The 27477-nt window shown below is 38.0% G+C and overlaps 1 protein-coding gene across 5 annotated transcripts; it reads right to left on the bottom strand.

The window, feature by feature from the left end:
- Positions 1 to 938: 938 nt before the first annotated feature.
- LOC139946837 (myophilin-like) lies at positions 939 to 26263 on the bottom strand. 5 transcript variants are annotated; one of them, XM_071944563.1, is made up of 5 exons: positions 26040 to 26263; positions 18479 to 18600; positions 17687 to 17756; positions 16788 to 16925; positions 939 to 2064 (listed from the first exon to the last, which is right to left on the bottom strand). In XM_071944563.1, exons 1-5 carry the CDS (start codon positions 26094 to 26096, stop codon positions 1951 to 1953), a joined length of 501 nt encoding a protein of 166 aa, XP_071800664.1. In that variant the 5' UTR covers positions 26097 to 26263; the 3' UTR covers positions 939 to 1950. The 5 variants fall into 5 exon arrangements, with proteins under 5 accessions (XP_071800664.1, XP_071800660.1, XP_071800663.1 ...); XM_071944559.1 differs by lacking the exon at positions 939 to 2064 and adding an exon at positions 4658 to 5517 and having other exon boundaries at positions 26040 to 26262; XM_071944562.1 differs by lacking the exon at positions 939 to 2064 and adding an exon at positions 7060 to 8249.
- Between the last annotated feature and the right edge of the window lie 1214 nt (positions 26264 to 27477).

Genomic DNA, 27477 nt, shown 5'->3' with positions numbered 1-27477 from the left:
AAGCAGAAAGGTTTGTACTTTAAAGTGCATTCCACAAGTAAGCATTTAAAATTTAGCTGATTCTTTGCTTACATAGGTAGCACAGAAATTCAGCGCTATCCCTGTATTTGCGGAAAATGATGACTGCATCAGTCAGTCAAAACTATAGTATACATTTTATGACTCCAGTATCGAAGCTCGCAAATGATATGTCAATGATGAAGTTTGTTTCCTGTTTTGCACTCCTCACTCCCTCCCCTCCCCCTTCTTAAGGTGGCCTTATAACTCTTTGAGTTGTTCACTTTCCTGTCCAAGCTGTTGTCATGTTCTCCCATGCACCATCATCTCTGATTTCACCTCTAGCACACCCACCTTCTATTCTGTCTGCCTCTTCACTTAACTTGGAGTCAAGTCTATCAGGTACTGTGCTTAACTTTCACTAATAAATCAACTGTTTCACATGCAAGCGACCTTTGGGAAATTTTAAGTGTGCCTCAGGCCTGTCTCGTTTTAGAAAGGGCAAGGGCACCAAGGCATTTTCTCGTTGGTAAAGGGGTACCCTATGAGGAATTTGTGAACATTTCTACTGGAGTATTTCAAGGGCACCAGGGCATTGCCTCCGTGAAGTATCGGGCTTGGTGCCAGTTAAAATGCTGCCCCCATAGGGTACGAGATGCGGTTGGTTCCAGCTATACGTTCTTGACATTCTTGATAAAAATACCTTATTTTTGTTGTTGCTGTTTTCTCAAACAATTAGACACTCATATCTATTCAGCTGGAACTTTCACAGGTGTATCTTACTTGATAATTTCGCCCATAAATCAGCATTACTCTGTCAAAAATTGTATCAATCACCCCACCTTTAAAACACCACAAATAAACACGGTAGAAAAAGTACAAGCACAATAAAATTCTCTTTTGGAAAGAGCTTTTTTGCTTTATTTTGATCAAAACAAGGCTTGTGAGTTTAAGTTTACAGCGCATTTAAACCAATTAACTGAAGCGAAATACATGTAGTCACTATTTTTGAAACCTTACTTAACATAAAGTTTGTTCATTGTAAGCATGCATGAACAATTTGACTCATTGACTAAATTAAGAAATGGAGACAATGATTTCAGCTCAAATTTAAAGATTTTGGTAAATCAAACAGTAACACCACACGGGCTTTACATTATGTATATTAGATTCATTCAGGCCCGTTCAACTATCATAAATAGACATTTTTCTTACTGCAGCCATCTTTGTCAGACTACCTGTATACAAAATGACACTTATGACGATGGTAGAAAAACTAAGAAGGACGTACCATCATTATACTATTGTCTAACAAGAAACTCTTAACATACTTTCTATGCTAAATACTACTTACTGCAGTTTTTATCTTTAGACAAGTAACTATCCTGATACTTTTCAACATTGAGTGCGTAAATAAGACTTTGGAAACATATACCAGGCATTTCTGATTGTTTTTGTCCACCTGAGCATGTGCATAAACAGATTTGTAATTGAGTCTGCGGCCACCTAGCGTTCCAGAAAGTCTCCAATTGACAGAGTTTGCGAACCATTGTTAGGGTTAGTCCTGTGCGTAATAATTGTAACTCTGAAAGGCAGTATCTGTGATGTTGCTAAAGGTGTATCTGCGGATGTCATATACCTCATGAACTGTAGCAAATGTAGCCGTGTCGTCCGTTTTGGTTTATGGGTAATATTCCAGCATTTGCTTGTTTCTCTAAACGACCAAATATGTCCTTAAAAGCCAAGTAAGTCACAATTTTAGAGATATGTTGAATTTAGTTGCATAACAAAATATGCAATGGAAATGTGGTATTTCCCGTGAGGCATAAAGTTAAACAGCTAGTTTAAAACATTGATGTGGTGATTGTGGGCCCTGTGGCCATGGATGCTGGTGAAACTAATGGGTGGTGGCTCCATATGAAGCTACTCTACGCTGCTTGTCCTAAATACCCATCAACAAAGCATGAACTTCCCTCGCTCCAGCTGAGTCTTGGTAAACTCCCTCTTGTGTTCTGAGGAGGGTCTGGGGCCGAGCTTGGGACCTCTGTAGTCGTCATCTGCCTGCAACTGTATCAAATAAAAATAGAATAAAACCAATAAATACATACAAAATCAGTAGACAACCCCCCCCCCCTCCCGAAATCTTTGATTGGAAAACAATGAGCGATTTGAAAGGGCCCCTTTTTGTACATGTAATGCAGTAAGTTTTTCTAAGGAAAACTTCCATTTGAAATGTAGTTGGACATGGGAAAACATGTCTTGAGATCCTAGTTTGTCTCTTGTATGCAAATTTTGCAACAAATGGCAGATTACACTTAATTGTATGTTCTCTCGAAATACCTTAACTATGTAAAACGTTCAATAGCTGGATGCGTGTATTTTTCCTTTTTACCCGTGGATGGGAGTAGGTATATTTCCAGTACAACCATTGCGTTGTCATTCAACTTTTAACCAATGGTATGGTTACCATGATAAATGTTTTTTTCCTTCTTTATGGTGTCAGGGTTGACATTACGGTGAGTGGATTGCTGGGGAAAGGGGTGCCATACGGGCCTGTATTTTAGACTTGGTCTGATGTGTAGGTTTTGAAACTTCCTTAACCAAAGCTACTCTACAACATTGTGTATAGGATGATCAATGGTTGGTAAATGTGTGAGAGAGGTGAGACGGGCAACAATACATTGAAAGTCATTCAGAGGAAAGGAAAGCACTCCTGGTGATAAATATGAGACAAGGGGTTACAATTAACACGACACTTAAGATCCCTTGTTATCTTCGATTAGAACTGTCAGAGTCTAGATCCCTGACTGCTTACCCTAAAAAAGGAAAACAGTTAGATAAGGCAGCGGTCTATTATGAACGCTGGTTTTAATATTGGGTACCACAATGCATGCATGTTGGATGATCAAGATGACGGTATTTGACAGAGTTTGGCGGAAAACAGGAAAAGAAGAAAATATTAGAGAGAGTGGGTGAGAATTGTTACAGACACTGGTGTCGTGCATGAAAGTGTTACACAGGACCGACAAGATGCAGGCCGTGAAATCTAAAAAAGAATAGGTAGGAAAAATGGCGGTTATAGACAAGGGATAAAAGTACACTAAGAGAAAAGAATGGTTAGAAATGAAGACACACTGATGAAGGAAAGAGCAAAGACATGAGTTGTTTACAGAGAAAGGGAAGATAAACCACTCAAAAGCAGAAATAGAGAAGTAATTAAAGAGGAAATAGATTTAGGAAACATATCTTACCTTTTCTCACACGCAACCGAGCGACCACGCGACCACATCTCCCAGTCATGCCCTAGTCATCTTCACAAACGGTTTCAATCTTTCCTTGTTTTAATTTCGCCTAATTTTGGAAGCAATAAATTGGTTTTGTCTCGTGGTAGTGTTAGTTATGGTAACTCCATTGAGCGGGATATTTGAATGTCGTAGGCTCACGTGGATGATCTTCCCCAGTTATTTTGTAAGTTGCGTTTGTGATACAATTCTCTCTTCAAATGGTTTTAATTTGTGTGCTATTTATTTATTTTTGTAATGAATGCATAGTCTTTGATGGTGTTCACTGTGTATGGTGCAAAAGCAAATGTAGCAATCGGGATTGTTTCTTCGAGTATGATTAATATTTACCAGTAGACAACGGCCTAGATGTTTTACTGCGATATTGTTTGTCTGTGTCTTTGTAAAGCAAACAAACTTCATAAAAGAGCCATAGACTTGTACAAGTCAACGTTGTGTTTAGCGGGACCCTAGTTGAATAATACATGTTTGTAATACATAGGAATTTTCATGCAAGTACCAACCAAACTAAACACCATTTGAATAGCATGACATTAGTATCAGCTCAATTGAATGGAGTTAATGTTGTCTTCCGCCTGAATTTTATACCAATAGTCGTGGATTTTGATAACAGAGAGAAGTCTCTGGCTCACAAGTTTTAATGTTTTTTTAATAAACCAATAGTAACAACAAAGTCCCCCAAACACTTTTATGGCTTAGCCCTGAAATATTTTCGCCAATGTATTTCTGTGATGTGAAGCTACTTCTAGTACGTGTGGAACAATTGTAATATGAAAATAGTATCACTGCAATAATCAGCATTCTACAAAAACCCCATGCCTTTAAAATAACATTGATTTCGTGCAAACAACAAAGGAACAAATTCCTTTCAACACATAATAAAAAGTCAAGTTACACCTTCTTCTTTTTTTTGAAAGAGCGCAGTGTTTTTATTGTAATGCAAAAAAGCTAAATACACTTAGCAAAGTATCATAATAAGTAGTGTGATTGGTGTTATGTATCTCAAATTTGACGGGAGTCAGCTTTTTACGTCCACGTCAAGTATATGATAAAGTATTGTGCATGATTTGGAAAACATGCTAAATCTCCCTTACAATATCACACCATTTCCGCATAGTCTAACAACAATCTTACAACAGTATCAGGTTATTTTATGCGTTTTGAAATGAACCATTAATTTGAAGTTGTCTAATGTACGGATTTAGTAATGCAAGAAACCATTTTGTTTTTTCAGCTATGTTGAGATGGATTATATTTTGATATACCACAACGCTATTTTTTAAGAGTTAGAGATTCTAAGAGTTAGAGATTGTAGGCGTTAAATGGCTGAAAAGGGTTTAATCTTGATTTTGTAAAAAAAAAAAAAAAAAAAAAAGTACTGGAATTAATGAGCCAAGAAACAAGAAAAAAAATGTTCCAGACCGAACATAATTATTGAGCAATTTTAGTCAATGAAATGATCTTAAAAGTCGTTTGGGTGCTGTCTTCGATATTATCCAAAAAGAAAATGCCAACAAAATGGAAATATAGCATGGACAATATATAATAGCCAGATAATGGACAATATATAACGGCCAGATATTATCATAACAGCATATGTTTTATAAAATTAAATGGCTTGGCACTAAATACATGTAATGGTTACTTGTTTACGTCTACTACACACTTAGTCATGCATGTTGAAACCACTGTATATATTGACATACTTATAGTAAACCATAGAGTTTCAACCAATTAATATGATATCCGAAATTATCAAATAATAGCCAGCACTGTATGGCTGTGGGTTTTTGGCAGGTAGATAAAAGTATTATTTTGTAACCACCATGTTGGTGATCAGAGAGCTTGTGACTGAAAGAACTTGTTTTTCTAGCAACAAAAAGAAGCTTATAGCTTCACGTCTGTGTACATGGTCTGAACTGTGGATGATTTTGAATTCTTTACACATTAATTTGAATAATTAATCAGATTTGGTTGTTTCTTTATACTACGAGCGGACCTTGAATGAACTAAATGCTACAAATCACTCGGTTTTGTTGATGATTTGTCGGGGTGCTCCGAAGCTCTGGCCGGACTGGGATGCCCCCTTGTTGGAGCCCATCTGCAGGGAGTGCATGTATTTCCCGGCGTCCATCTGTTCCTTGGAGAACTCTCTTCTGGTCTGCTCGGACATCTTGGGCCCCAGGATTGGGCCGCTGTAGCTGGGGTCCAGCTGCAACTGATGGAAGAGAAGAACATCAATGTGTGAATCGGAAGCAGAGACAAGACCCAGGCTCCTGTCTATATAGACCGTTATCATGGGGCACAACCATCTTGATTTTTTCCCATTCAAATCAATGTAACCAAACCGAGGCTGGAAGGAGAAATAGTCTGGTTCCTTTTTTATACGATGAATATTAGCATCAATTACTGCTGTTGGATACAGGGAACATGACCAAGATGATGGCAGCATAATAAAGGTATGTAATGGCAGGTCGTGTGGTTGTGGGAGAAGATAGTGCGGGTGCGGCTTGTGAAGCCTTGGTTATTAACGGTTTCAAACGGGATACCAGTGTCCAATAAGATGTAATTCAGCATCAATCTTGATGTTGGATTGTAATACATGTGGAACACATAGGTTAGTCATACTGTGTGGAAGTCAATAGGAGATAACAGTTTTATGACCGTTGTAAAGCAATAGCCAAAGCCGTTCTTTTGAAAACTGTCTAAAGAATGAATAAGTAACAAATGTTAGTTGAAACAACATGAAGAAAACAACACATTGGTGTTTAGAGACATCTGCAAAAGACTTGAAATCATAGAGAGGGGGGAAATATGGTTATTCACAGACAGGAAAACTCACAGATGAAAATATAATAAAAATGGCTGTCGGAAATCTACAGAAATGGAAAACAACGCAAGGAAATGAGAATGAAAAGGATAAAGAAATGTGATGTTAATATCGAATTTTAAAGACAAGAAAAGGAATAAATCGTGCAAAAACAAAAGGATATTGAGAATACTATATTATTAAAACAAACTATTGTATGAGAACATTTAACTGAAAGTTTATGCTTGAGCTACAGAGTGAGAACAGACAAGGGAAAGAAGAAGTTGGAAGAAGAAGAAGAAGAAGAAGAAGAAGAAGAAGAAGAATACTAATAATGAGAAAACACGAAAAGAAACATGTACACTGCTTGATCAATCTCACCTCAAACGCCTGAAATTTATAACTTTAGTTTGTTTGTGCTGCTTGCGGGTTCCCCCTTTTCCTTCCAAATTATTATATTTCCTCGTTTGGTGTCTCCTTTATCCAATTATTCAGTATACAAAGTAAAGGCCCTCTCTCGCATGGTTTAAGTGTAGTTTGGAGAATATTGTACACTGGGTCAAATGACAACAATCATTCAACATTTCGACATGAGAGGACGAGAGTGCATAAAGCTTTACTGGCCTAATACGGTTTAAAAACTTACTTTGTGAAAAGTAAGATTTGTCAACAGAGGGCGGTGTTTATACTATTTTAGACCAACACTAATAGGTTTCATGTCCCGCGTCGGTTCCTAACAAGTAAACAGTTGTAAACAATATTTCGAATTAGGAACTCATAACAATGTGAAATACCCGGATCTTTGGTTCTTCCAGCCCACCAAAACCCAACAGTACAAAACAAATCACGCGTAGTCTACTAAAAAGTTCGTTTCTTTTCACAATTTTTGTCTTATGATTTATGTGACTAGCAACTGACCTGAAAATAATTGCATAAAGAACGCTCTTGCATTTTTAGAAAGCTAGCTTGGTTTATTGCCTTTTTAATGTTTAAAACAAAGTACCGTGCTTAAACAAATTACGAGAATTTCATTCAATACATAGAATATAAAAATGATGTCAAGTTAATACCAGGCACATTTTGTTCAGACATTTTTAGAATAATACAAATGAGACTGTGTAGAACTTTCAGACATAATTCTTTAGAACTGTATTGTCCGAAAGCAAAAGTTGGGGCGCCCAATAGACCGATGCATGAATAGTAACATGTTTAATTAAGAGTTCAACAGAATAATTGTTAGTCTTAAATCTTCCATAACTTACGTATGTGCATAGATTTTAAAACTTTTGCTTACAACTTCATGATTTATAAACCATTATGACTCTTTCTTTGGTTATCGAACAATACTTCTTCCTAATCAGAAAGTAATTCAATTTCAATGTGCAATTTTCAATGTGTAAATTTAGGGGAGTGGCTTAACTATTTCACATATTTTTTTATTTTTTTTTATTACCAATTTGCCTTCTATTTAATTTCAAATTTTAAATTTATGTAAAATTGTTGTTATTTAGCCTTTGTGCTGCGAGGACAATTTTTTAATAAACCATTTTATCTTTCTATCTGTCTATGAGACAGCAAAAGCTTTTAGCAGTTAACAGACTACCTAATAGCGTTAACACTTGAGTTTGTGAAGTTACTTTAACTATCGCCACTAAATGAAAGACTACACCATGCTGACCCCCCCCGTAAATAAAAATAAATCACCCTTTTTAACTGAACTTCTTGGTACTGAATGATGTTGTAGAGTAAAATAATGTTAACCCACTGATCCTGCGTTTCTACTGTTTAATATGTAATCGTCAGTAAGTAATCTCTTAGTAGTAAATTTGAAGCCTTGGACATCTGTGATGGCTTGTGGCCAGTCAAGCTAAGCATGAGGCCAATTGTAAGGGCTTGTGGCCAGTCTAGCTAAGCATGAGGCCAATTGTAAGGGCTTGTGGCCAGTCTACTAAAACATGAGGCCAGTTGTAAGTGCTTGTGGCCAGTCTAGCAAAGCATGAGGCCAGTTGTAAGGGCTTGTGGCCAGTCTAGCAAAGCATGAATTTGCCTCTATCCATCTGCTCCTGGGTGAATTCCCTCTTGTGCTCTTCGGAAGGCTTGGGGCCAAGGATTGGGCCCCTGTAGTTAGGGTCCCTCTGCAACTGAGGACGAGGAACGAACGGGAATAATTGTAAGAAACTGTGTAGAGATTTGTTGGGAAAGATAGAGTGGTGCCAGGAAACCACGCCCGGGTGAATGCGAGGTTTAATGGAAATCTGAAGTTACGTTTACTTAAAAGAAGATAAACAACGCTTATGTAGGCATGTATGCTTCGTTTTTGAAAGGGCAAGGGCACCAATATATTTCATTATTAGTTAAGGGCACCCTTTGAGGAAATTGTTAATTTCTACTGAAGCATTTCAAGGGCACCAAGGCAACGACCGGTGGCATGGAGGCACTGTTTATCACATTTTGTTGCCTCCGTGTGAAGTATTAGGCCTGCTTATGGATCTTGACTGGTCTTTACTTAAAATGTACTCATCAGACTATATATTTTGGTCTTCCGATTAAAATGGCTCTCAGAAGGAGACAATCTGATTTCCCATACCACGGCGAAGGTTAGAATACTTTTTATACAATTTCAGATGGTGCCATTGTCGTGTTCTTTGAAGTGAGGGATAGAGATGGTTGGCAGAGATCTCGGTAGAACTGGCATATAGTTATGAGTAATCTTGTTGGAGTTTTCTTAAATTTGTCTTAGGCGTGAAATAGACTTTCAAAGTAAACCGTTGATTGTCAAGTTCGTGCAAATTAATTACGTGGACAACTTCTTCGTGATTGTCAAAGACTTTGTATCCACGCACTTGACACACTGACTCAAAATACAGTCATGAAATAACAATGATTCAAGTCAACCGCATGTGTATGTTTACAAATAATAAAATCACTAAAAGTCCACTGGTGAACAATAACATGAGTAAGCCGACGAAACAAAACATTCAAACCGTAATAAGTTAAATAAACTGTTTCAAACAACATTATAGGAAATTTGGTTATAAGAAAAGAAGAAGAATCAGAACTAGAAAGGTCTGTAAAGAAAATTACGTGAAGGGAAAAATCATGTTAATTTCAGGAGGTGATATAACGTCAAACAAATCAAATTGGGAAAGAAACAACAAATATAAAGAGTGATACAAAGGAAAAGATGTGAAAGGCAAAAGAGGTGACTATTGTTAAACTCTGTAAGAAATAGAATAAGGAAACAAAACCAGATCATTAGTACAAAGTGGGAAAAACATTAACAAACAAAAGAAGAAATTGTATTAAAAATCATAACTGAAATCAGGGAATGAAAAATGGTGATATAGCACGCATTAGAGACAAAAACTCGAAAATTCAACACGTTAAAAAAAGGGAAATACAAACCTTACAGTGATGAAAATGACGACGTGATTTTATCTAATATTATACTTTTGGAAATCCAGTCTACAGTCCTTTGTTTCGTCAAGTGTATTAAGGCTTTTGAGTATCATGTTCTGGCTGAGTTCCCTACGGGGGTTACGCTGGAAGATTTCAAGTTTCTGAGAGCAGGCGTTAAAACAATGTGCTCTAGTTATTGTTATTACTCTTCTCACCGTTGTTTACACAACGGTTGTTAATCTCGAAGCGGGGATACGCTTTGCAAGTTCTTTATGTCTCAGTACAAGCTTTTGCAAGTACGAGCAGATTGATAAAATCTTCGAAGTTTTGTTGTCGAGTCTTACTTCATATATATTTTTTTAAAGGTACATGGATTATATAAGCTATTGAAGGATTTATAAAGTTGCATACAAATTTCTGTCATAATTTAAAGAAGTGTGCTTGGCTTACTCCTGTATGCTTATTCGGAAGTAGGACCATAGTGTAGAAAGCTAAGACGAAACTGTACTTTGAACTATAATCTCGTTTCTGCGTGTTAAATCGCAATTGGTCTTCACGAAATTTGCTAAAGATCAAGCTTGAGGCTGCATGCCTAAAGCGATGTAAATGAGAGTAGACTTGCACTAGTCGGTTGTGCATTACATTAATTATCTTCAATGTAATAAATACAAAACGTCACAGCTACAAATCCAACATCTTAAACATCCATTTTAAAAGAGCCGTTTAATTGTTTATTTCGACGAGTGGTATCTACCGTATAGACCAATCCGACGAAACAAAATTGGTAGCGCCCTCTATTGAAAATTACCAACTGCGGTGTCTTTTTGTGCACAATCTAGACATTGAAGACACCGCAGTAAATGGCGCGCGGTGCATGCTCACAACACTTGCGCGCCCGGTGCTCAACACTTGCGCGCCCGGTGCGCGTCGGATTGGTCTATAGCATAAGCGTTAATAATTTGCATATTATTAGCATATCATATACATAAGCATGCACTTGCCATAAAGAAAATCAAGGAAGTCAATTATTGTATAGTATAATATACACTGAGGTTGGCATTATTTCAGAAAACGCTGATATAAATTAAAAGGGGTAAAGAGCTGTTGACAATGAATATTCAACGGTTCAACCACACGCTTTCTGTAGAATTTGCTAATGTTTGTAAAATTACTGCGTGACAGCGTTTGGTAAAAAAAGAGCTGCTACTTAATTTCTAATGATGGATCGCGTAGGTTTTTTTAGCTCTAGGGGTCAAAACACTTTCTTCTTTTTTGATATAAAAAAATGAACAAGTTGATTGCTAATACGAACTCATAAATCAGGCCTAATAATTGAAGGCATGAACGTGTATATCATATTTTCAAAATGAACTCACATGCGCTGAACATTTAAGAATAACATTTCTATTCTTATTGCTGTTCCTATAATGTATTCTGAATAGATATAAATCGCTTGATTAAGCTACAAAATTAAGTTGATGAACCGATCGGAAGACATTTTTAAAGACAGTTGATGAATGAGGTGCATGCTGGTCTATAGCTAACGTTTAAAATTCATCGCTAGATAGACCACGGTACATCCAATTCCACGCAAAAAGCCCGGGTCGTACTTCCTGTGAATGAAAAGGCAAGGCGAACTTTGGTGACGCAATAATCAATACGCACTCCCCTACCAAATTGTGACCAAGTAAAATCGCTTTAAACAAAGCATTCGCAGGAAGTATGAACCGGGCTTGATGCGTGGAATGAGGTGTATGCTGGTCTATCTAGCGGTCAATCGGCCGTAAACCGCGTATTTGCGATAATAATTATTTGCATTAAGGTCTTTATTTTGCCCTTCGGTGATTGCTTTCAATAAATTGTGAGTTTTGGATGGTGGTATACCCGCTGCAATGTACCCCACTGTAATTTTTGTGGACCGCCAGTGTATTACAGGTTTTTTTTTTAATGGAGGCTAAATAAAAAAAGTCCGTTTCGAACAGAGTTTGATCGTGAATTTTTTTTAAAATGTAGACGGATTTGGTTAAATAAGCCTCTTTTTCTACAAGCGGATTTGTTAAGTGACACCCATGCTAGTTCATGATTTGTCGGGGTGCTCCGAAGCTCTGGCCGGCCTGTGAAGCACCCTTGTTGGAGCCCATCTGCAGTGAGTGTACGTGCTTGCCGGCGTCCATCTGCTCTTGCGTGAACTCGCGTTTGTGCTCCGCCGACTGCTTGGGCCCAAGGACGGGACCGGTGTAGCTGGGGTCCATCTGCAGCTGAGAGGTTTAAAATGAAAAGACCACAAAACGTGATAATGGGGCGAGGCGTTTATTAGAGACTGAAAACTTCCAATGATTTTGGTAAAGATTTACAAATTGATGATGTCTAAACTATTTCATCTAAAATGACGAGGAACTTAAAGGCACTGGGCAATATTGGTAATTACTCAAAATAACTGTTTGTTAGCATAACAACTTTCTTGGTACTAGCAATGGAGAGCTGTTGATAGTGTAAAACATTGCGAGAAACGCCTCCCTCTGACGAAGTAACGTAGTTTTTGAGAAAGAGGTTATTTGTCACCCAAATAATAAAAGACTTCAGCTGAAGCCTTTCGTTATGTATCTGAAATCACACAAAGTAATGCAAAGTAATTTGTTTTCTTCATTATTCTCTTCCATTAATTTGAGCCCAAATGTTCACAGGTTTGTTATTTGATGCATATGTTGGGTTACATCGAGTGAGAAAACTGGTTCTTGATAATTATCAAACGTGTCCAGTGCCTTTAAACAAACGTTTCAATTGAGGGTTTGTTTGTGGATGATTTTAAAAGTTGCAGTTGTGAATTGTATGTTGTATTGATGTAGGTAATGGTAGACGTCGGTCGCCAGCTAAACTAAACAATAAAATCCCAGGCAACACCGATCTTGATCTGAAATAAAAAGACACTTCTCGTAGGAATAAAAAATAAAAAAAGGAATGATTATAATCGGACGACACATACATGGATTATGCTACATATAGCAAAACAGTTATACGTACCCTGTTGGCGTTCTTTGTCTGTCCTTTTGTTTTTTTCGAGCTCAAAATCCAAAGTCATTTTCCGCATCAATTAGGCTTATACTGTGTACTGACTTTAACGTTGTAATAATTTCACCATTTCAAGACCAACTTGCGCACTATGTTTGTTCAGATAAACTGGTAACCAATTTGAGGCTCGTTCAGACCAAATAATGAATTTTGTAGCTACACAGTCACGCATGGTGGGCGAGGGGTCCAAAGCCGTTTGTGTAATGTCGAAAAAGGTAAATCTTTGACTTGAATATCACTGGTAACCTGCAGTTGGTTCACATTCAGTCACTTGCCGATTTGCCACATCAGAAACTCACATACATTTTTAGCAACTTCGTGCAAATAATTTTGATCCAGAATAGTTTCACACCATTCGCATTGATTAATCAACGCGATATTAGTTATTAATAATAGAATTTGGTAATTCTTATGACCCAATTCACCTGACGTCATGATCACAACTTAAAATCTTGGCGCGCGCCATTTTGGGAGCCGATATCCACATGTACCATTAGGCGGCGTGGCGTTTTCACGCTCACCATACTTTTAATGTGCAGATTAACACCCACAATGGCATGCTTTTGCAATCAGAAGTCGCATGTGACGTTGGTGCAAGGGGTCAGTACATATCTTCTGCCATTTTAAAAAGCAAACTGGTGCAAACATTGAAACAAATTGATTGCCCATTTATTAATCATTTCGTGTTCGTGTTTTGGGGTATAAGAGATCTTTTACATGGTGTTACTGCTATACCCTTTGTTTTGCATACTTACCATGCAGTTTGACTTTGTTATAATGGCCAACTTTTCGCATTTATTCCTGAACATAACTTCAATTTTGTCACTAATATATCCATGGTCCCTACACAGCTTACACACCCGATAAGCAAACCGAAAACACTTTTGAAACCCACGAGTCAGAATTTACCCGGACTCCATGCTTTAGGGGCCTGACTCGTTTTCGGCCAGGCTGACTTAGAAAGTGGTTTAAAAGAATAGATTTTAATCCAGATTCACGGTGACATTTTGATCCATTTCTGGGTAATTCTGACTCAAATTCCGGGTCCTCTTGACTCAGAAATGGTTCAGCCCCCTCGGGACCCTGGTTTACTCTGACCGAAACTTCTCTGATGAATGAACATAATGTATTTATACAAAACAAGTTTTTTTTTAAGAGCGATTTATTTTTATTGCTAGCAAAAAACAAGACAGATTACTACAGCGTGTTACATAAGGTTTTTTTTCTCCCAATGCATTAGCGTTCACAGTTAGAGCAGATAGTTGCATAATCATATACAAAGGCATGCATTTGTTTGGTTTCATTATAAAGAACAACACATTTTTATAATATATCTTTTTTTTGACAGAGTAAAGCACTTGGAGTGTTACATAGTATGTTTTTGTCTATTATTATACGTCCGACTATTTATAAAAGTCAGTGAAGAATAAGTTGTTATTCAATAATTATGGGAAAATGAAAAACAACAGATTTTCTCATAGAGACAATAAATTCGTGCTTTTTTAAAGACATGCTAAGTTAGATTACCTTGTCATCAGTCTATAATTAATTATGAAAATTCTACAAAGCTCACCGGTTCCATTGAAGCCAATATTTAGATATTTATATTCTATATTATTAACTATTACAAATACTTTTAGAGGTACAATCCATATAATATTGCTTTTATAAAATGTGTGTTCTCGATACAACTTCTATTTTTTTCCTGGAGTCAAAAACTGTGATATCGTCGCAGGAAACTTGACTGTCTCACTCCATATAAGATTTCTTTAATTGAATTGAACATGTTCCCTGCTTTTGTTCGTGCATTCAAACATTTAGTGCAATATCAAACAATCAAAATTAACAAAACCAATCATTCGATTTGGTACTTGAAAATCATGCTAAACAGTAACAGACGTGTGCATACGTCTTTGTAAACATGTTGTTGTTGTTGTTGTTGTTGTTGAGGAGATAAGCTGTTTTGTTTGTAACACAGAATTTCATCATAACCCTGGCAGTGACAGTTTTGTGTTTGTACAAAAATGCTTAAGACACAATTTTACATGCAATTGCATAGTCAAATTATTCAAGGATAACTCGATAAGGAGATTGGCTGGTTCTTCATGCCCTCATGAATAATTCATTTGTATTCGCCCATTATATCACAGGGTTGTTTTGGTTTTGTTCTCATGTTGCATGTCTGCTGTTTGTAATGTGGTAGTAGATACCGCCACACGCAGTTTGTTTCTACAACTTGGATAAGTACAAGTTAGATTTCTATAACACCATATTATTTCTACGTCGTCCTATATAAGTTCCCGCCCGAAGAAATCATAATCATAAATTAAAGAAGAGATAGAAAATAAATAAACGAAACATATATTTAGCCCGATGTTAGCAAGTTTTTAAAAACTTAAAAACTGATAATATTAATATTACAGAGCGAAATGTGTCTAGTCATCTGTCTTGTTGATAATTTGCCGGGGCGCACCGAAGTTCTGCCCGGCCTGGGAGGCGCCCTTGTTGGAACCCATCTGAAGGGAGTGCATGTGTTTACCAGCGTCCATCTGCTCCTGTGTGAAATGTCTTTTGTTTTCGGCTGACTGTTTGGGACCCAAAATTGGGCCAGTGTAGTTGGGGTCCATTTGCAACTGAAAAGTAACAGGGGGAAATGAACGGAAGAAAAAATGGCAAAGTTAGGTATTTGTCCCCCTTTCTGGCTTCTCCGTTAGTATGAGTGTAGGATGGAGGTGGAAGAAACAGGAACAGATAGAAATGAGCACAAAATCCGGTAGAAATGAGTGGTCATGGATGAAGAGAAGAATAGAGATGAAATTAGGAGCGAAGGATTGGTATGGAATAACGTGTGGTGCTTAGACACGGTGGACACAAAACAGAGATGTGAAGCCCTGGATGGGCGGGGCATAGGGTGACCTTTGAATAGATTGTAAGGTGGCATTTCCCCCGCCCTTTATTAAAGATTCAATAGATAATGATGAAAGGTTTGATCTGTTTAATTAGGAATAATCAATTTGAAAGTTCCATTTGCGCACGTTTTCCAAACTAGTGCTGACATTACGCCACATATGTTGGAACATTTTGAAAAAAAAAAAAAAACTTTAAAAATCTTGGGTTAAAGCTCAAACAATATTGGGCGTGGAAGCGAGGTGACGTGTACGCAAAGGCCAATTTGATTGTATCCAATGGAACCGGCTGAAATTGAAGACATTTCTTTTACAAAGACAAAAAACAAACATGATGAAGGTGAGGCTAACATCTGAAAACAACGAAGTGAGAGAGGTTTAAAGGAAGAAATAGTGACACATTGTGCAGACGTTGATATCTGAAAAGAATGGAAAGGTGGAAGAGGACAACTGAGTTAAAGACGAGATGGAAAGAAAGTGAAAAGGAGAAGCATTGAGATAATATATACGACAATAATAGTTTCAGCTGATGATATAGTTGGTTAGGATCTTTGTATTAATGTTTTGTTTACCACTTCTATAATTATGTGTTTTTCCATCACAGCATATTTTTAAGCTGCAAATGAAATAATATTTCACTACAAACAAAGATCTCCCTCCAAACACATGCATTGAAACATAAGGTCAGGCTTGACCCAAAATGAGTCAGTCCTAAACCCTGCATTACACTCAACACACCTTCTTGACCCATCAAGAGGTCAAGATGGGTGTTACCTACAGGTGCTGGCTCATAATTCACCTTACTAGCCCCGCGTCCATATGCGTTAAATCCATGGTTGGGTCGGGGTCAAACTGCCCTGGTAAAAACTGACTCTAATAACTTGTCCATGAAATTGACACATTTACGTTTTTGCAGGGCAGAAACAGTGCTTAACCTTACTGCCTAATAATTCATATCAACACATGGAAAGTTTTCCCAAACAAGCTCAGCTGTCAACAAACTACTTAGCAAAAACGGGACACCAACTTGTTGCTGTTTGCAACAGGCCTTCCAAGATCTAACTCTCTATCGAATGGAGTCAACTGTTCTTTGTAACATTCAAATATGTCTTGTCAGGTTCAGAGGTTTTCAACGCCCCTTTTTATGCCAATCAAACTCTATGTATAATACTGGGGAGCCAGTATCACCAGAGTGGAACCTACATGTATGTGTGTAATCCCTGGGTTACACCCACACTCCAGGGGTGTTTAGAAAATGAAACAACCCTTTTCTAATGAGAGATTTTAAAAGTTTTGTTTGCTTACTCTGCGACCAATAGCGTAGATGCACTGCGTGAACTGGCAGACGTTCTTTCCCTCGAACAGGTCGTTCACCTGGAAAAGTTCTTGCTCCTTAAGACCAAACTTTTTGCATCCGTCGATGAAAGACTCCACGTTTGCCCTCTGTGATATATAAAAACAGGTGTGAGTTCATTGACTGTGGTTTTACCCATACACCGATGTGTGTTAGCACTGTATACTCAGTACTTTCCCGAGTCCTGTGAACAAAAACCATCACAGGCATATTACTCGGGTGGGATTCGAATCGCCTTTACAATTCTCGAGCAGTGTCTTACCAACTCGACTACCGAGATTTCCCGGTAGCTAGAGGCAGTTCGAATTCTATGTTTTGGCAGCGGGTACCGCAACGGATGTGTGAGTTCAATAGTGCACACAGAAACAAAATGTAGATGATGTTTGCGGTAACACCATGTAATGTTAATCTCTGATTGAGTTGGGATTGTTCTTTTCGGAACCACAAACACCTACCAAAACCTTTACCTCAACATGTTATACTTAATGTTTAGAACTTCTGTGTGTTCAAGGCGTCGATTAGTTTTTTTGCAAGACTGAAACTGTTTCAGAAACAGACATCACAATGTTTTTCTTAGGACTAATACTATGGAGAAACAATTTGTTGTGGCTTTTTTGAGCCTAGCTTATTTTTTAAGCAAAATAACTCCGGCAAATATGTTCCCCTTTCAAGGGTCATTATTGTTGAAATGACGCAGATGAATGGTGATAAAAGTGGGAAGGTTAAGGTTGATGAGCGATTTATGTCGGCAAGCCGATTGACTTTAACATTGTACTCAAGTGAGCACCGCGTAACTGCACCTTTCTCGACGGAATGTGCAAATCATGTTTATACACTACTTTCGGCGTACCATTTTGAATGTAGAGTTTCCTGGGTCGTATTTCACTTTGCTGCCATCGTCTAGAAGACCGTTTATTAATCTTGAAAGAGACAGGGAGAAAGTAAGAGTGATTTAGTTGATGTTAAAAGTAGGAGTGTGTTAGAAAGAAGGGGTATTCAAACACAAAATAACAACATTGTTGGGCATTTACACTACCAAAACCGAGGTGTTAAAATTGGCACCATTGGTGCTGTCAGTTGTCACATAAAGATACCAAAGAGAGAATCAAAATAAGTATCATAGAATGCAAAAACAACACAAATAATACAATTCTGTAGGCAGAAATGAGTGTTATGTTAATACACTGTGGTGTAAATGTTTGTGCTATAGGTATGTTGGACTACGTTTGAATGTATGAGACCTACTCCTTTTACATAGCACCATATGGTTTACAAGGTGCTGTGGCGCAAAATGCAGCCAATCAAACCAGGAACACCGGGGCGAACCCCCGCCTTTTTGGATAAGTACACTTGGTTCTTTAACATGCGTTAACACAACACACGGAACCAACTGCTTTACGTCCCACCCGAATGACGAAGCAATGGTTAAGTGTCTTGCCTAAGGACACAAGTGTCACGACTGGGACTCTCACACTCTGCTGATCAGAAACACCACTGAGAGTACCAAATCACTACCAACTCCCTTGGACTGACACACATGTGAGCTAACTTGTGTGTCATATTCTGTCTATAATCATAAAATAGTCTTTGCTCTAGGGTATAAAGGGAGGTCCAAGGGATGTCAAAAGCTCTTGTCACGTACTTGCAGAGGACCTTTCCGTCTTTAAGACCCTCGGGGTGTTCCATGTCGAAGTCTTCGTGTGTCATGTCTTTGATGAATCTAAGCATTTCAGCCTCCTGTTCGTGGTCTCTCTTGCCCTCAAGCTGTTATGCAGAATGGTGGAGAAGAAAAGAACAAGAAAACATCATAAGAAACTGCCTTTTTTAGCGTGGGTTTTGTACCACTTCGATGTTCAGTGTTGGTCGTAATAGGTGTCACTGACAAAGAGCGGGAAACGGAAATACCAACTACGAAAAGAAAAGCCACAAATAATTGGTTTCTTATTCAAAACAAATTTAAACACAATATTCTCCATCGTAAAGCATACCTTTCATAAACTTTATCTCGCTTAATAGAAAGTTTCATTAGAAGAGATGAACGGGACCACCTTTCCATCAACTATAAACTTAAGCATTATTTTGAAAGTTCGCATTCGTGTCACAACGAATTTCGCTGCGTCAGGTTTATGTTTTTGTTTTATAGAAACCATTATAGCTTTAAATAAACCAATCAAGGAGTTGGTTAAATGCTTAAGGAATAAGACATTTGTACCAATATTTGGACGCCAGCCAGAAGACGGTGGTATACCGGTGGCAAGATAGTTTGTCTATATTTGGCTCGGCTCCGAAGTCAGCCACCAGGCCCAGGCATCATCCACACCACACGGCATGCTTGCACTGCCGATCGACGGCGGCCTGCATGGAACGCCGTGCCCGAATGCCTTGCATAACGATCCTGAAGGTTTTGGGATATCGATATGGCGAGGTACTAATTATCAATGGATTATAGCGTGTTTAATGTCACCCTTTGCGAATGTATCGGTGATGTTCTAGTCAGGGGTTTGTTTTATGTCTCAATGTCAACTTAAAAAAATCTTGAAATCATTAAAGTCTATCTCTCATTTTGTCGTCTTAGGTGCAGTCTTGTCAAAACCAAAACTAGTTTATCCCGCTGTAAGACTTACGCGGTGTAGACAGTATAAGGATTAAGACAGCGTACAGTATGAAAACCCAAGTAATTACCATAACAATGTACTATATACTGGCTCAATTAAGTGCTTTTTCTTTTACTTTACAGTATCGATGATGTTATCGTGAATCTATTTTGAAAGTTAAACTTTGTTTATTTTACAGATCAAATGTTTCGATAAAGAGATAAAGACGTGTACTGAGTTTTATATATTGAAGTATACAAGCGCTGTTTTGAGACCCATATCTTAAAGATAGTAGACACTATTGGTAATTACTCAAAATAATTATTAGCATAAAACCTCACTTGGTAACAAGTAATTGGGAGAGGTTGATATGAGAAACGGCTCCCTCTGAAGACACGTAGTTTTCGAGAAGGGAGTAATATTTTCCATGAATTTGATTTCGAGACCTCAGATTTAGAATTTGAGGTCCGAAATCAAGCATCTGAAAGCACACAACTTCGAGTGACAAGGGTGATGTTTCCTTTATAGTTATCTCGCAACTCATACAACCAATCGAGCTCAAACTTTCACTGAAGGTTTGTTATTTTATGCATATGTTGAAATACATCAGGTGAAAAGACTGGTATTTGACAATTACCAATAGTGTCCAGTGTTTTTAACAGTTGCAATAAATCAACGCATTGTTCTATTGCTGAAGTTTCTTTTTTTAGTTTATGTGATTCGGGAAAGTGGACTCGAAAAACTCCGTGTGTATTATCAATAGACTCCTAGCATTGGCCGCCATTGCTGGGCGTAAAACTCCCATCCAATGAGCTAAGTATTCATAGACCCAAGAGAGGGCGTTGTCTGTTTGTTGTGACGTCACGGGCAAGGCGTCTTTAACAATGTAATTTAAAACCTTCAAGGGTTCGTGTACATCGATGAACGCTCTGGTAATAATTGATACAGATTGTCGCCAATCACTCAGCATTATAAATATATATTTTTTTGCCATCGGCTTAGAACATCACAGTCAGTAAAAGAAAAAAAAAACTCTATAAATCAAAATGTCTGTAAATCAAAAAGGAGCTGCATTTTTTGTTTATATTACACATCCCGTTGATTTAATTGCACGATCATAGGCTGACGTGGAATGCAGACATCCATAATTCAAAAAATTTTGACAACTGAGCGAATCTTTAAAAGTAATTCAAATAGATATGTAATGATACAACAAACGAGAGTTTTGTTACAGCTAGAGCCTCTGAGGCCTATGTTTTAGTTTTACATCTGCTATTTTTTAACCAAGTATTGCAGCACTCTTTCATCAATCATGCAAACTTGAAACTCGTGCCCAATTTCATAGAGCTGCTTAAGCAGAAGTTATTGCTTTAACAATTATGCTAAGCAGCATTAAGCAGGAAACCAGTCACATATGCTACATGTGAAATGGGTTTTTCGCTGGTAACCTTGTTCTCGTCAACATAATTTCGTTGTGCTTAGCAGGTTTTTCTAGTAAACTGTAATAAATGACGACAGCACATTTTATTTTGTACCTATTAGTTAGTACTTAAGCCAGATGGACGACATGTGCACAACACATTAAGCTGGTTCAAGTTATGTCAAGTTGCATCTGGAACATTTTTGGAAGTCCTCGGCGAAAACAAGCATAACTAATTGAATGAAAAATAAAACAAGCCTAAAGTTGATGATGACTTTTTTTCGAGTGATTTTGATGATTGATAAGGGCTTGCACATTTTTAATAATCTAAAATTTCACACTATATAATTAAAATTCCATTAACAAACATTAGTTTTGTTCCAAATGCTACTAATATATTTTTTTTTGAGAAATGTCACCACAAAAGGGTAATTTTCTACAAGCGACAATATTTTCTGGATTTGGTTGGGGTGCTTAATTGAGACTGTTCAGTTTGGTTTTAGTCTTAAACAGGCGGAACCCTAATCATTCTGTGCAACAAGATGCACCAAATGGAAATAGTTGAATCTGTTGTAACTCAGATGAAATTGATGTATTCAGCAGTCAGGTGCCTTCAGGTGTTGCATTTTGTTATATTTGGCAGTTAACTTTGTTGCAGTTTGCAGAGTTCATATCATGGTCCCTTATAATTAGCTAAGTCGCCTCTACATGTAAATGTGCACACTCTAGCTGAGGGAACCTCTTTATATAAGGGACCCTGGCTAAAGTTGGAGCCCACAAGCCGAAGCGCCTGATGATGTGACCAACCCAGCTTAGGAATTCGCTAAGTAAATTATGATGTGTAATTGCTAAGCAGAAGTAGTCAAACCAGCCAGCCAGCACACGACTGAAGTTGTAGAAGAAAACCGTAATGTGGTTGCGATGTGGTTTAAGAGTGGAAACATGGCCGCGCTATTGCCTTCAGCAGGCGACTTTATCTATAAGTGGTGGATATGAGCGCAAGCTGAGATGTACGATTGTAGTTTTATGGCTAAAAATGGCCTTTGTGGTGTAGCATCATCATCGGGGACTAGAGACTGCGGCCTCCATTCCAAAGATTCCTTCTCTCGGATGACAGCCGAGAGGTGACGACCAGCAGGGAATCTTCGCAATGGTGTCTTCGCTATGCCACAGAACCCGGGCAGGAATTCGACTCCTGTAACCTTAGCGGGATGGTAGTGAAGCACAAAATATTATGTGGACAGACAGCAACCCTGGTTCGTCGACTACTAAACGCCTCCAATAATTCGAACAGTGTCTCCTTCTAAGACGCTACGTGACAGTCTGCAACATTCCTTCATTTCGCTGAGTCTGGTTTCGCGGCACGTACACATTATTCGAGATATACAAATAGCTAATGATAGACCTAATTAAGACGTATGCATGTTTTATCTACCAATGCCAGCTCACTGTACGTGTAATTAAAATTTGCTACATCACTGCCTCCTCCACAATAGTAGTTAAGGACTTTGTTTCTTCATGCGTTTTTTTTGTGGCAGAGCAAAAATGTTATCCACGCTAAGCAGTTACAAAATGATTACCTTAAATGGTAGATCACCTCAGCAAACGCTACTTAATATAATGTTAATGTACGGTGTGCCTCGAATTAAGGTCTTTTGAGTCACACAGACACTGGGTTAAGCATGATAACTTTGCTGTTTTGAGTTCATAATTTGACGTGTGATTCAACGGTGAGCCAAAACTTCCGAGAAACTTCAGGCATTGTAGGGAGATTACAAGATTTTACACCCAGCCAACCAAGCATGCTCATTTATTGTCAATCCTCATCTACATGCTGAACAGGCTTTGATGAGAACACATATAGATGTAGATGTAGATGAAACACTTAATGTAACCATGGAGCTATTGTTACCATGGAGGTAGAAACGGTTTGTCTCTCGGTTTGTGTGTCCCCCATACGTCACATGGATTGAAGGAAGTTGAGTCAAAAGAGGGCGCCATTTGACGAATGTTATTGCTAGTTCATCGGATTGACATTGGGCCACTGTGAAAACTGGCAATATGCCCGAGTAAAAAGATGATGTTCGATGTTCGAAAGGTTAAGAGGTAAAAGCATAAGAAAGTCATTGGCTATACGCATGCGCATGCCATTTGTTGTGTAAATTGATACAGCACGGTATCAGCCGTCGAAACCTGTGCCCGGAACCAGACTGGTTCATATCGTGCGCAATGCTTCTAGTGTAAACAATGACACTAATGATGATGTGGTATCTCTTTTCACGCAGTAATGTCCTTAAGGCACAGTTTAGACGATAGGTTTGCATCGCACATTATACTGTTGATATTTTACTTATATACTTTGATTAATTATAAATCACGGCTAAGCACGCGAGAGTTCAGGCAAGGTTGAGTTTTAAGAAATGTAACAGATGAGCATTTAATCCGAAGATAACATTATCGTGTCTGTATTGGGACTCATTCAAACTACGCACGTCCCATACTGTAACAATGTGAAGAATTTACAGCTAATTGGTCACTGATTTTGTTTCCAAATATTTTTCCTAGTTTAATATCACTGTCAGAAAAGTTATGTTGTTGTGCTCAAAACTATTTACGTGTTCTCAGAAACAAAACCAATTGAACAAAAGTCAACAATGTGCTTTCATGGAGAGGCGAAAGAATGTGTTGCTCCGGACCATTTTAGGCAGGAACGTAACGCCTACATGCACACACCCGGAACGCTTCCAAGCGGTCTTGTCCCGTAAATGGATACGCTTACATCAGTTCAACCGTGATGCTTACCTAACCAACTTTGTTTTAATAGCCTCCGAAAAGCTCTACCTCGTTTAGACCAACACCCAAAGTCAACATAGTTTTAAGGATACATGTACTTCAACACTGAGTCACGAAGTAGCCTAAATGTTAAGTTGATGAAATCTAGCCACCAATACGCTCAGACTGGCCCGGGTAGGTTACTTTTTGCGTTACCAGTAGTAATTGTGTTTTAAGGTGTTTTTATCTCAACAAATGCATAAAATAACAAACCTGTGATAATTTGAGCTCAATCGGTCATCGAACTTGCGAGATAATACTGAAAGAAGAAAACACCATTGTCACACGAAGTTGTGTGCGTTTAGATGGTTGATTTCAAGACCTCAAGTTCTAAATCTGAGGTCTCGAAATCAAATTCGTGGAAAATTACTTCTTTCTCGAAAACTAAGGCACTTCAGAGGGAGCAGTTTCTCACGATGTTTTATACCATCAACCTCTACCCATTACTCGTCACCAAGAAAGGTTTTATGCTAATAACTATTTTGAGTAATTACCAATAGTGTCCACGGCCTTTAAACAGCCTCATCAGAAAAAGCTAGTTTAGACCAACACCTAAAATCAACATAGAGTTTAGGATAATTATATACTTCAACAACTGAGTCCTGAAGTAGCCTAAAGTTTAAGTTTAGGAAATCTAGCCGCTCATAGGTTTAGATTGGCCCGGGTAGGTTTACGTTTCGCGTTACCAGTGAAAATTCCTCTACACACGCAAATGAACTTCACTCCCCCATGATAAAATTATAATGTCACTATACCAGCGGGTCTTGTTTGGTTTCGGACCTGACTTCAGAGGCGTGATTTGTTTGGGCGCGCCAGGGGTTCCTGAGTGAGCTAGCCGTTGGTATGGGTTGGATTATGTTATGATTGTAAGGTATACGCTGTTGCCGAATGAAGCCCCATAAAGGAATTGATGATATTTCTTTTCAATAAAACAAGTATTAACTGTATTCATTACCGTGTAAATAGATAGCGTTGTACTGTAGAGCCGATAAGTCTGGTGCCTTTTTAAAGTCTATTTCCTGAAATGTTTTGTATTGTTTTAATTTGTTATTGGAATTTTCTAATAACTTTTTAGTTGATTTAATGTGAATTTAGTCGCAATTCAATGGTATTTGTGATGTATTTTTGTATCTTTAAATAATAAACCTGTATTTAAAACCAAGATATTAATTGAAAACTGAAACAGGTACTACATGAAAATTAACCAAACAAAATGAAATAAGTCCCACCTATCGAAGCTTGTTATTGCAATTAAAATAACGTATGGTAAAAGAGCACATCTGCTGCGTAGACTATCCCGAACTTCTAAAACAGTGCAACATCTGTCAAAAATATCTTCCGTTGTTGATAAGAATTTTGAGTTGATTTGTCTGGCAGTCCCTTGATGAGCAGTGCGTGTAGCACCGTGAAAACAAATAAGGGAGTATTTTGCCTTGCGAGGTATGCCTGGAATGTTCGCCGTGGCTAACTTGGGGGCGGGGGGGGGGTACACGGGTACCTCGGCAGACCGCGTAGGGATGGATGGCTAAATATAAATAAGCCTTCAGATATGACTTCTATTTTGTTATTCTGTTGTGTAATAAATTATTGTGAGGTAAATAAAACTGTGATTACAAGTTGTTTAATTGCAATGGTAATGTATCATGTCAGGTAGTTTATGGGTATATGTTTGTGTACAGTCACATAATTCCCATCCTCTAGTTTCCATTATACAGCCAGGGCATATTTTATCAGATTTCGGTCGCTTCATTTTAGTATTAAAACACACAAAAGACCTAGTGTGGTTAATTACTTGATAAATAACAATTAATTAATATATAAACATTGTTGTCTTGGATGTTGTTGCACATAAGTCTTATTTTAGTTACGGTAGCAATCTATTGGTTATTGTGATGGTCCTAACAAACAAAAAAAACATTTTAAAACTCTATTTTGAAAATATTTCAGAGAGAAAATTTCTCTTGAGGATTAGTACAGGTTTGAATTTGTATAATCAGTAAGCTCGATGAGTTTAAAACATTCAATAAATTCACAATCCTGTAACTAAAAATAAAATATATAATATCGTGTCTATGCCTAAGTTAAGCGTCAAATTAAACTGTGTGCTTACAGCACCCATCATGAAAAAATACCGCTGATTTCTTTTTTTAACTGTGATTTTGTGATGTGAATATTGTAAAAGTAAGAACTTTGCCACATTTGTTTCAATACAGAGTAATGGAGATAAATGTTCAAGGCCAGAACCGTGTTTTAAGTTTACAACTGCTGTGTTGTTTAAAAAAAAAACATTACACATCTTATCAAAGCACGATAACTAAAAGAAAGTTTATAAAATAAACATGTGGATAGATACTTGCCTTCTTCTTGATGTGGGCTGACATACCATAGCTGGGACCTTGGTTTGCTTGAGACATGATGAAGTTTGGATGTGGAGTTACTCTGTGCTTTCACTAAAGAATCCGAAAGACAGTAATGTTCCGGTGAAGACGTTCCGAGGTGCTGAAACCGACGGCAAGTGAGGACGATCAAAACCAGAACTCGCCAGAAGTATAACCCGAAAGACGCAGATGGTTTCTTCAACCCTGAACGGAAATATTTTTAAGGAGTTTGGAATCGTCACGCTGATTGGTCAGAGCTCTGCATACTTTGTCTAATTAGCGCGCGGAGCGCCGTGAGTGGCCGAGCCGGGCTCGCGTGGGCGGAGACACAACCCAATATGGTAATCGGTATGTGTGATTGACAGGACGAGCCCGGGTGTAATTTTACTACAGTGATGTCAGCGTGGCAGGCATTTTGTCTCGGCGGTATGTCGCGGGGATAGCCAGCGATGACTTCCACTTAAGGACATGGTCGTGGGACGAGACAGTTGTGGTTTACTATAGAAGGGGATTGATATGCGGGTTGGAGATTCTCCTCGCTGAAAGATGATGGATTGCTTTGAGACACTACAGTTTATTTGTTAATATGGTATCTAGAAACTTCCATTGCATTTATAAAAGGAAAGGGCTGGCCATGGTCTGTTTGACCTTTTTCCATGAACCCACCACCATGAAAATGTTAACGAGGTATTTCCAGAGCAGTATAGCTTCAATTTGTGGGTGTACGCATTAGGTGTCCTTAATTGCAAACACTCGCCTACAAAACTTATCAGTGCTGAATGTCGGCAACGATTAGTGCATACATTTCTTATTGAAGATGTGTGAATGAAATGCCAGATTTAGGTATATTGCCAGACACCTTAATGTAGATTTCTGAGGTGCGCGACCGTGCTTTGGAAAACAAATGTAACTGTTTGTGTGGTAATGATGTATGCCTACCATACCCTACGTCTCTCACAGCCAACCTCTAGATTTTGTCCAGTGATTCCAGTGATAAGGAAAACAATAAATCTATAATAATAATAGTAATAATTACATTTATATAGCGCTTTATACTAAAAAATAAGTTTCTAAGCGCTTCACAAAAAACAAATATAAATCATAAGTAAGCAAACGGGAAAATTAAAGCTAGAAATAAACAAAGATTACAAAAGGTACACTAAATATACAATATAACAGGCTATTTAGAAGAAACAAAATCATTTGACTATGAGAAAAATTTATTGTAATATCATTGGCACTGATGGAAACCATTGAAAAGATGGGTTTTTAGTTGTGTTTTGAAACTGCTAAATGTCTGAGCATTCTGGATGTAGGAGGGGAGACTGTTCCATAATGTGGGGGCACATACTGAGAAGGCTCTATCTATGTACAAATGCTTTACGTCCTTTACTTTAAATCAATTTCAGGCCACATG

This window comes from Asterias amurensis, chromosome 14 (genome assembly GCF_032118995.1).
Source record: "Asterias amurensis chromosome 14, ASM3211899v1".
Lineage (NCBI taxonomy): Eukaryota > Metazoa > Echinodermata > Asteroidea > Forcipulatida > Asteriidae > Asterias > Asterias amurensis.
This window is presented reverse-complemented; position numbering and strand designations above follow the sequence as displayed.

Bases quoted from the DNA above. Each gene is read 5' to 3' on its own strand.
- LOC139946837 (XM_071944558.1), bottom strand. From the start codon at position 26,096: ATGTCTCAAGCAAACCAAGGTCCCAGCTATGGTATGTCAGCCCACATC. The intron at 17,757-18,478 runs GTACGTGACAAG...GTCTCTTTCAAG, and splicing joins GACGGAAAGGTCCTCTGCAA to ATTAATAAACGGTCTTCTAG. The intron at 16,926-17,686 runs GTACGCCGAAAG...TATATATCACAG, and splicing joins GAAACTCTACATTCAAAATG to AGGGCAAACGTGGAGTCTTT.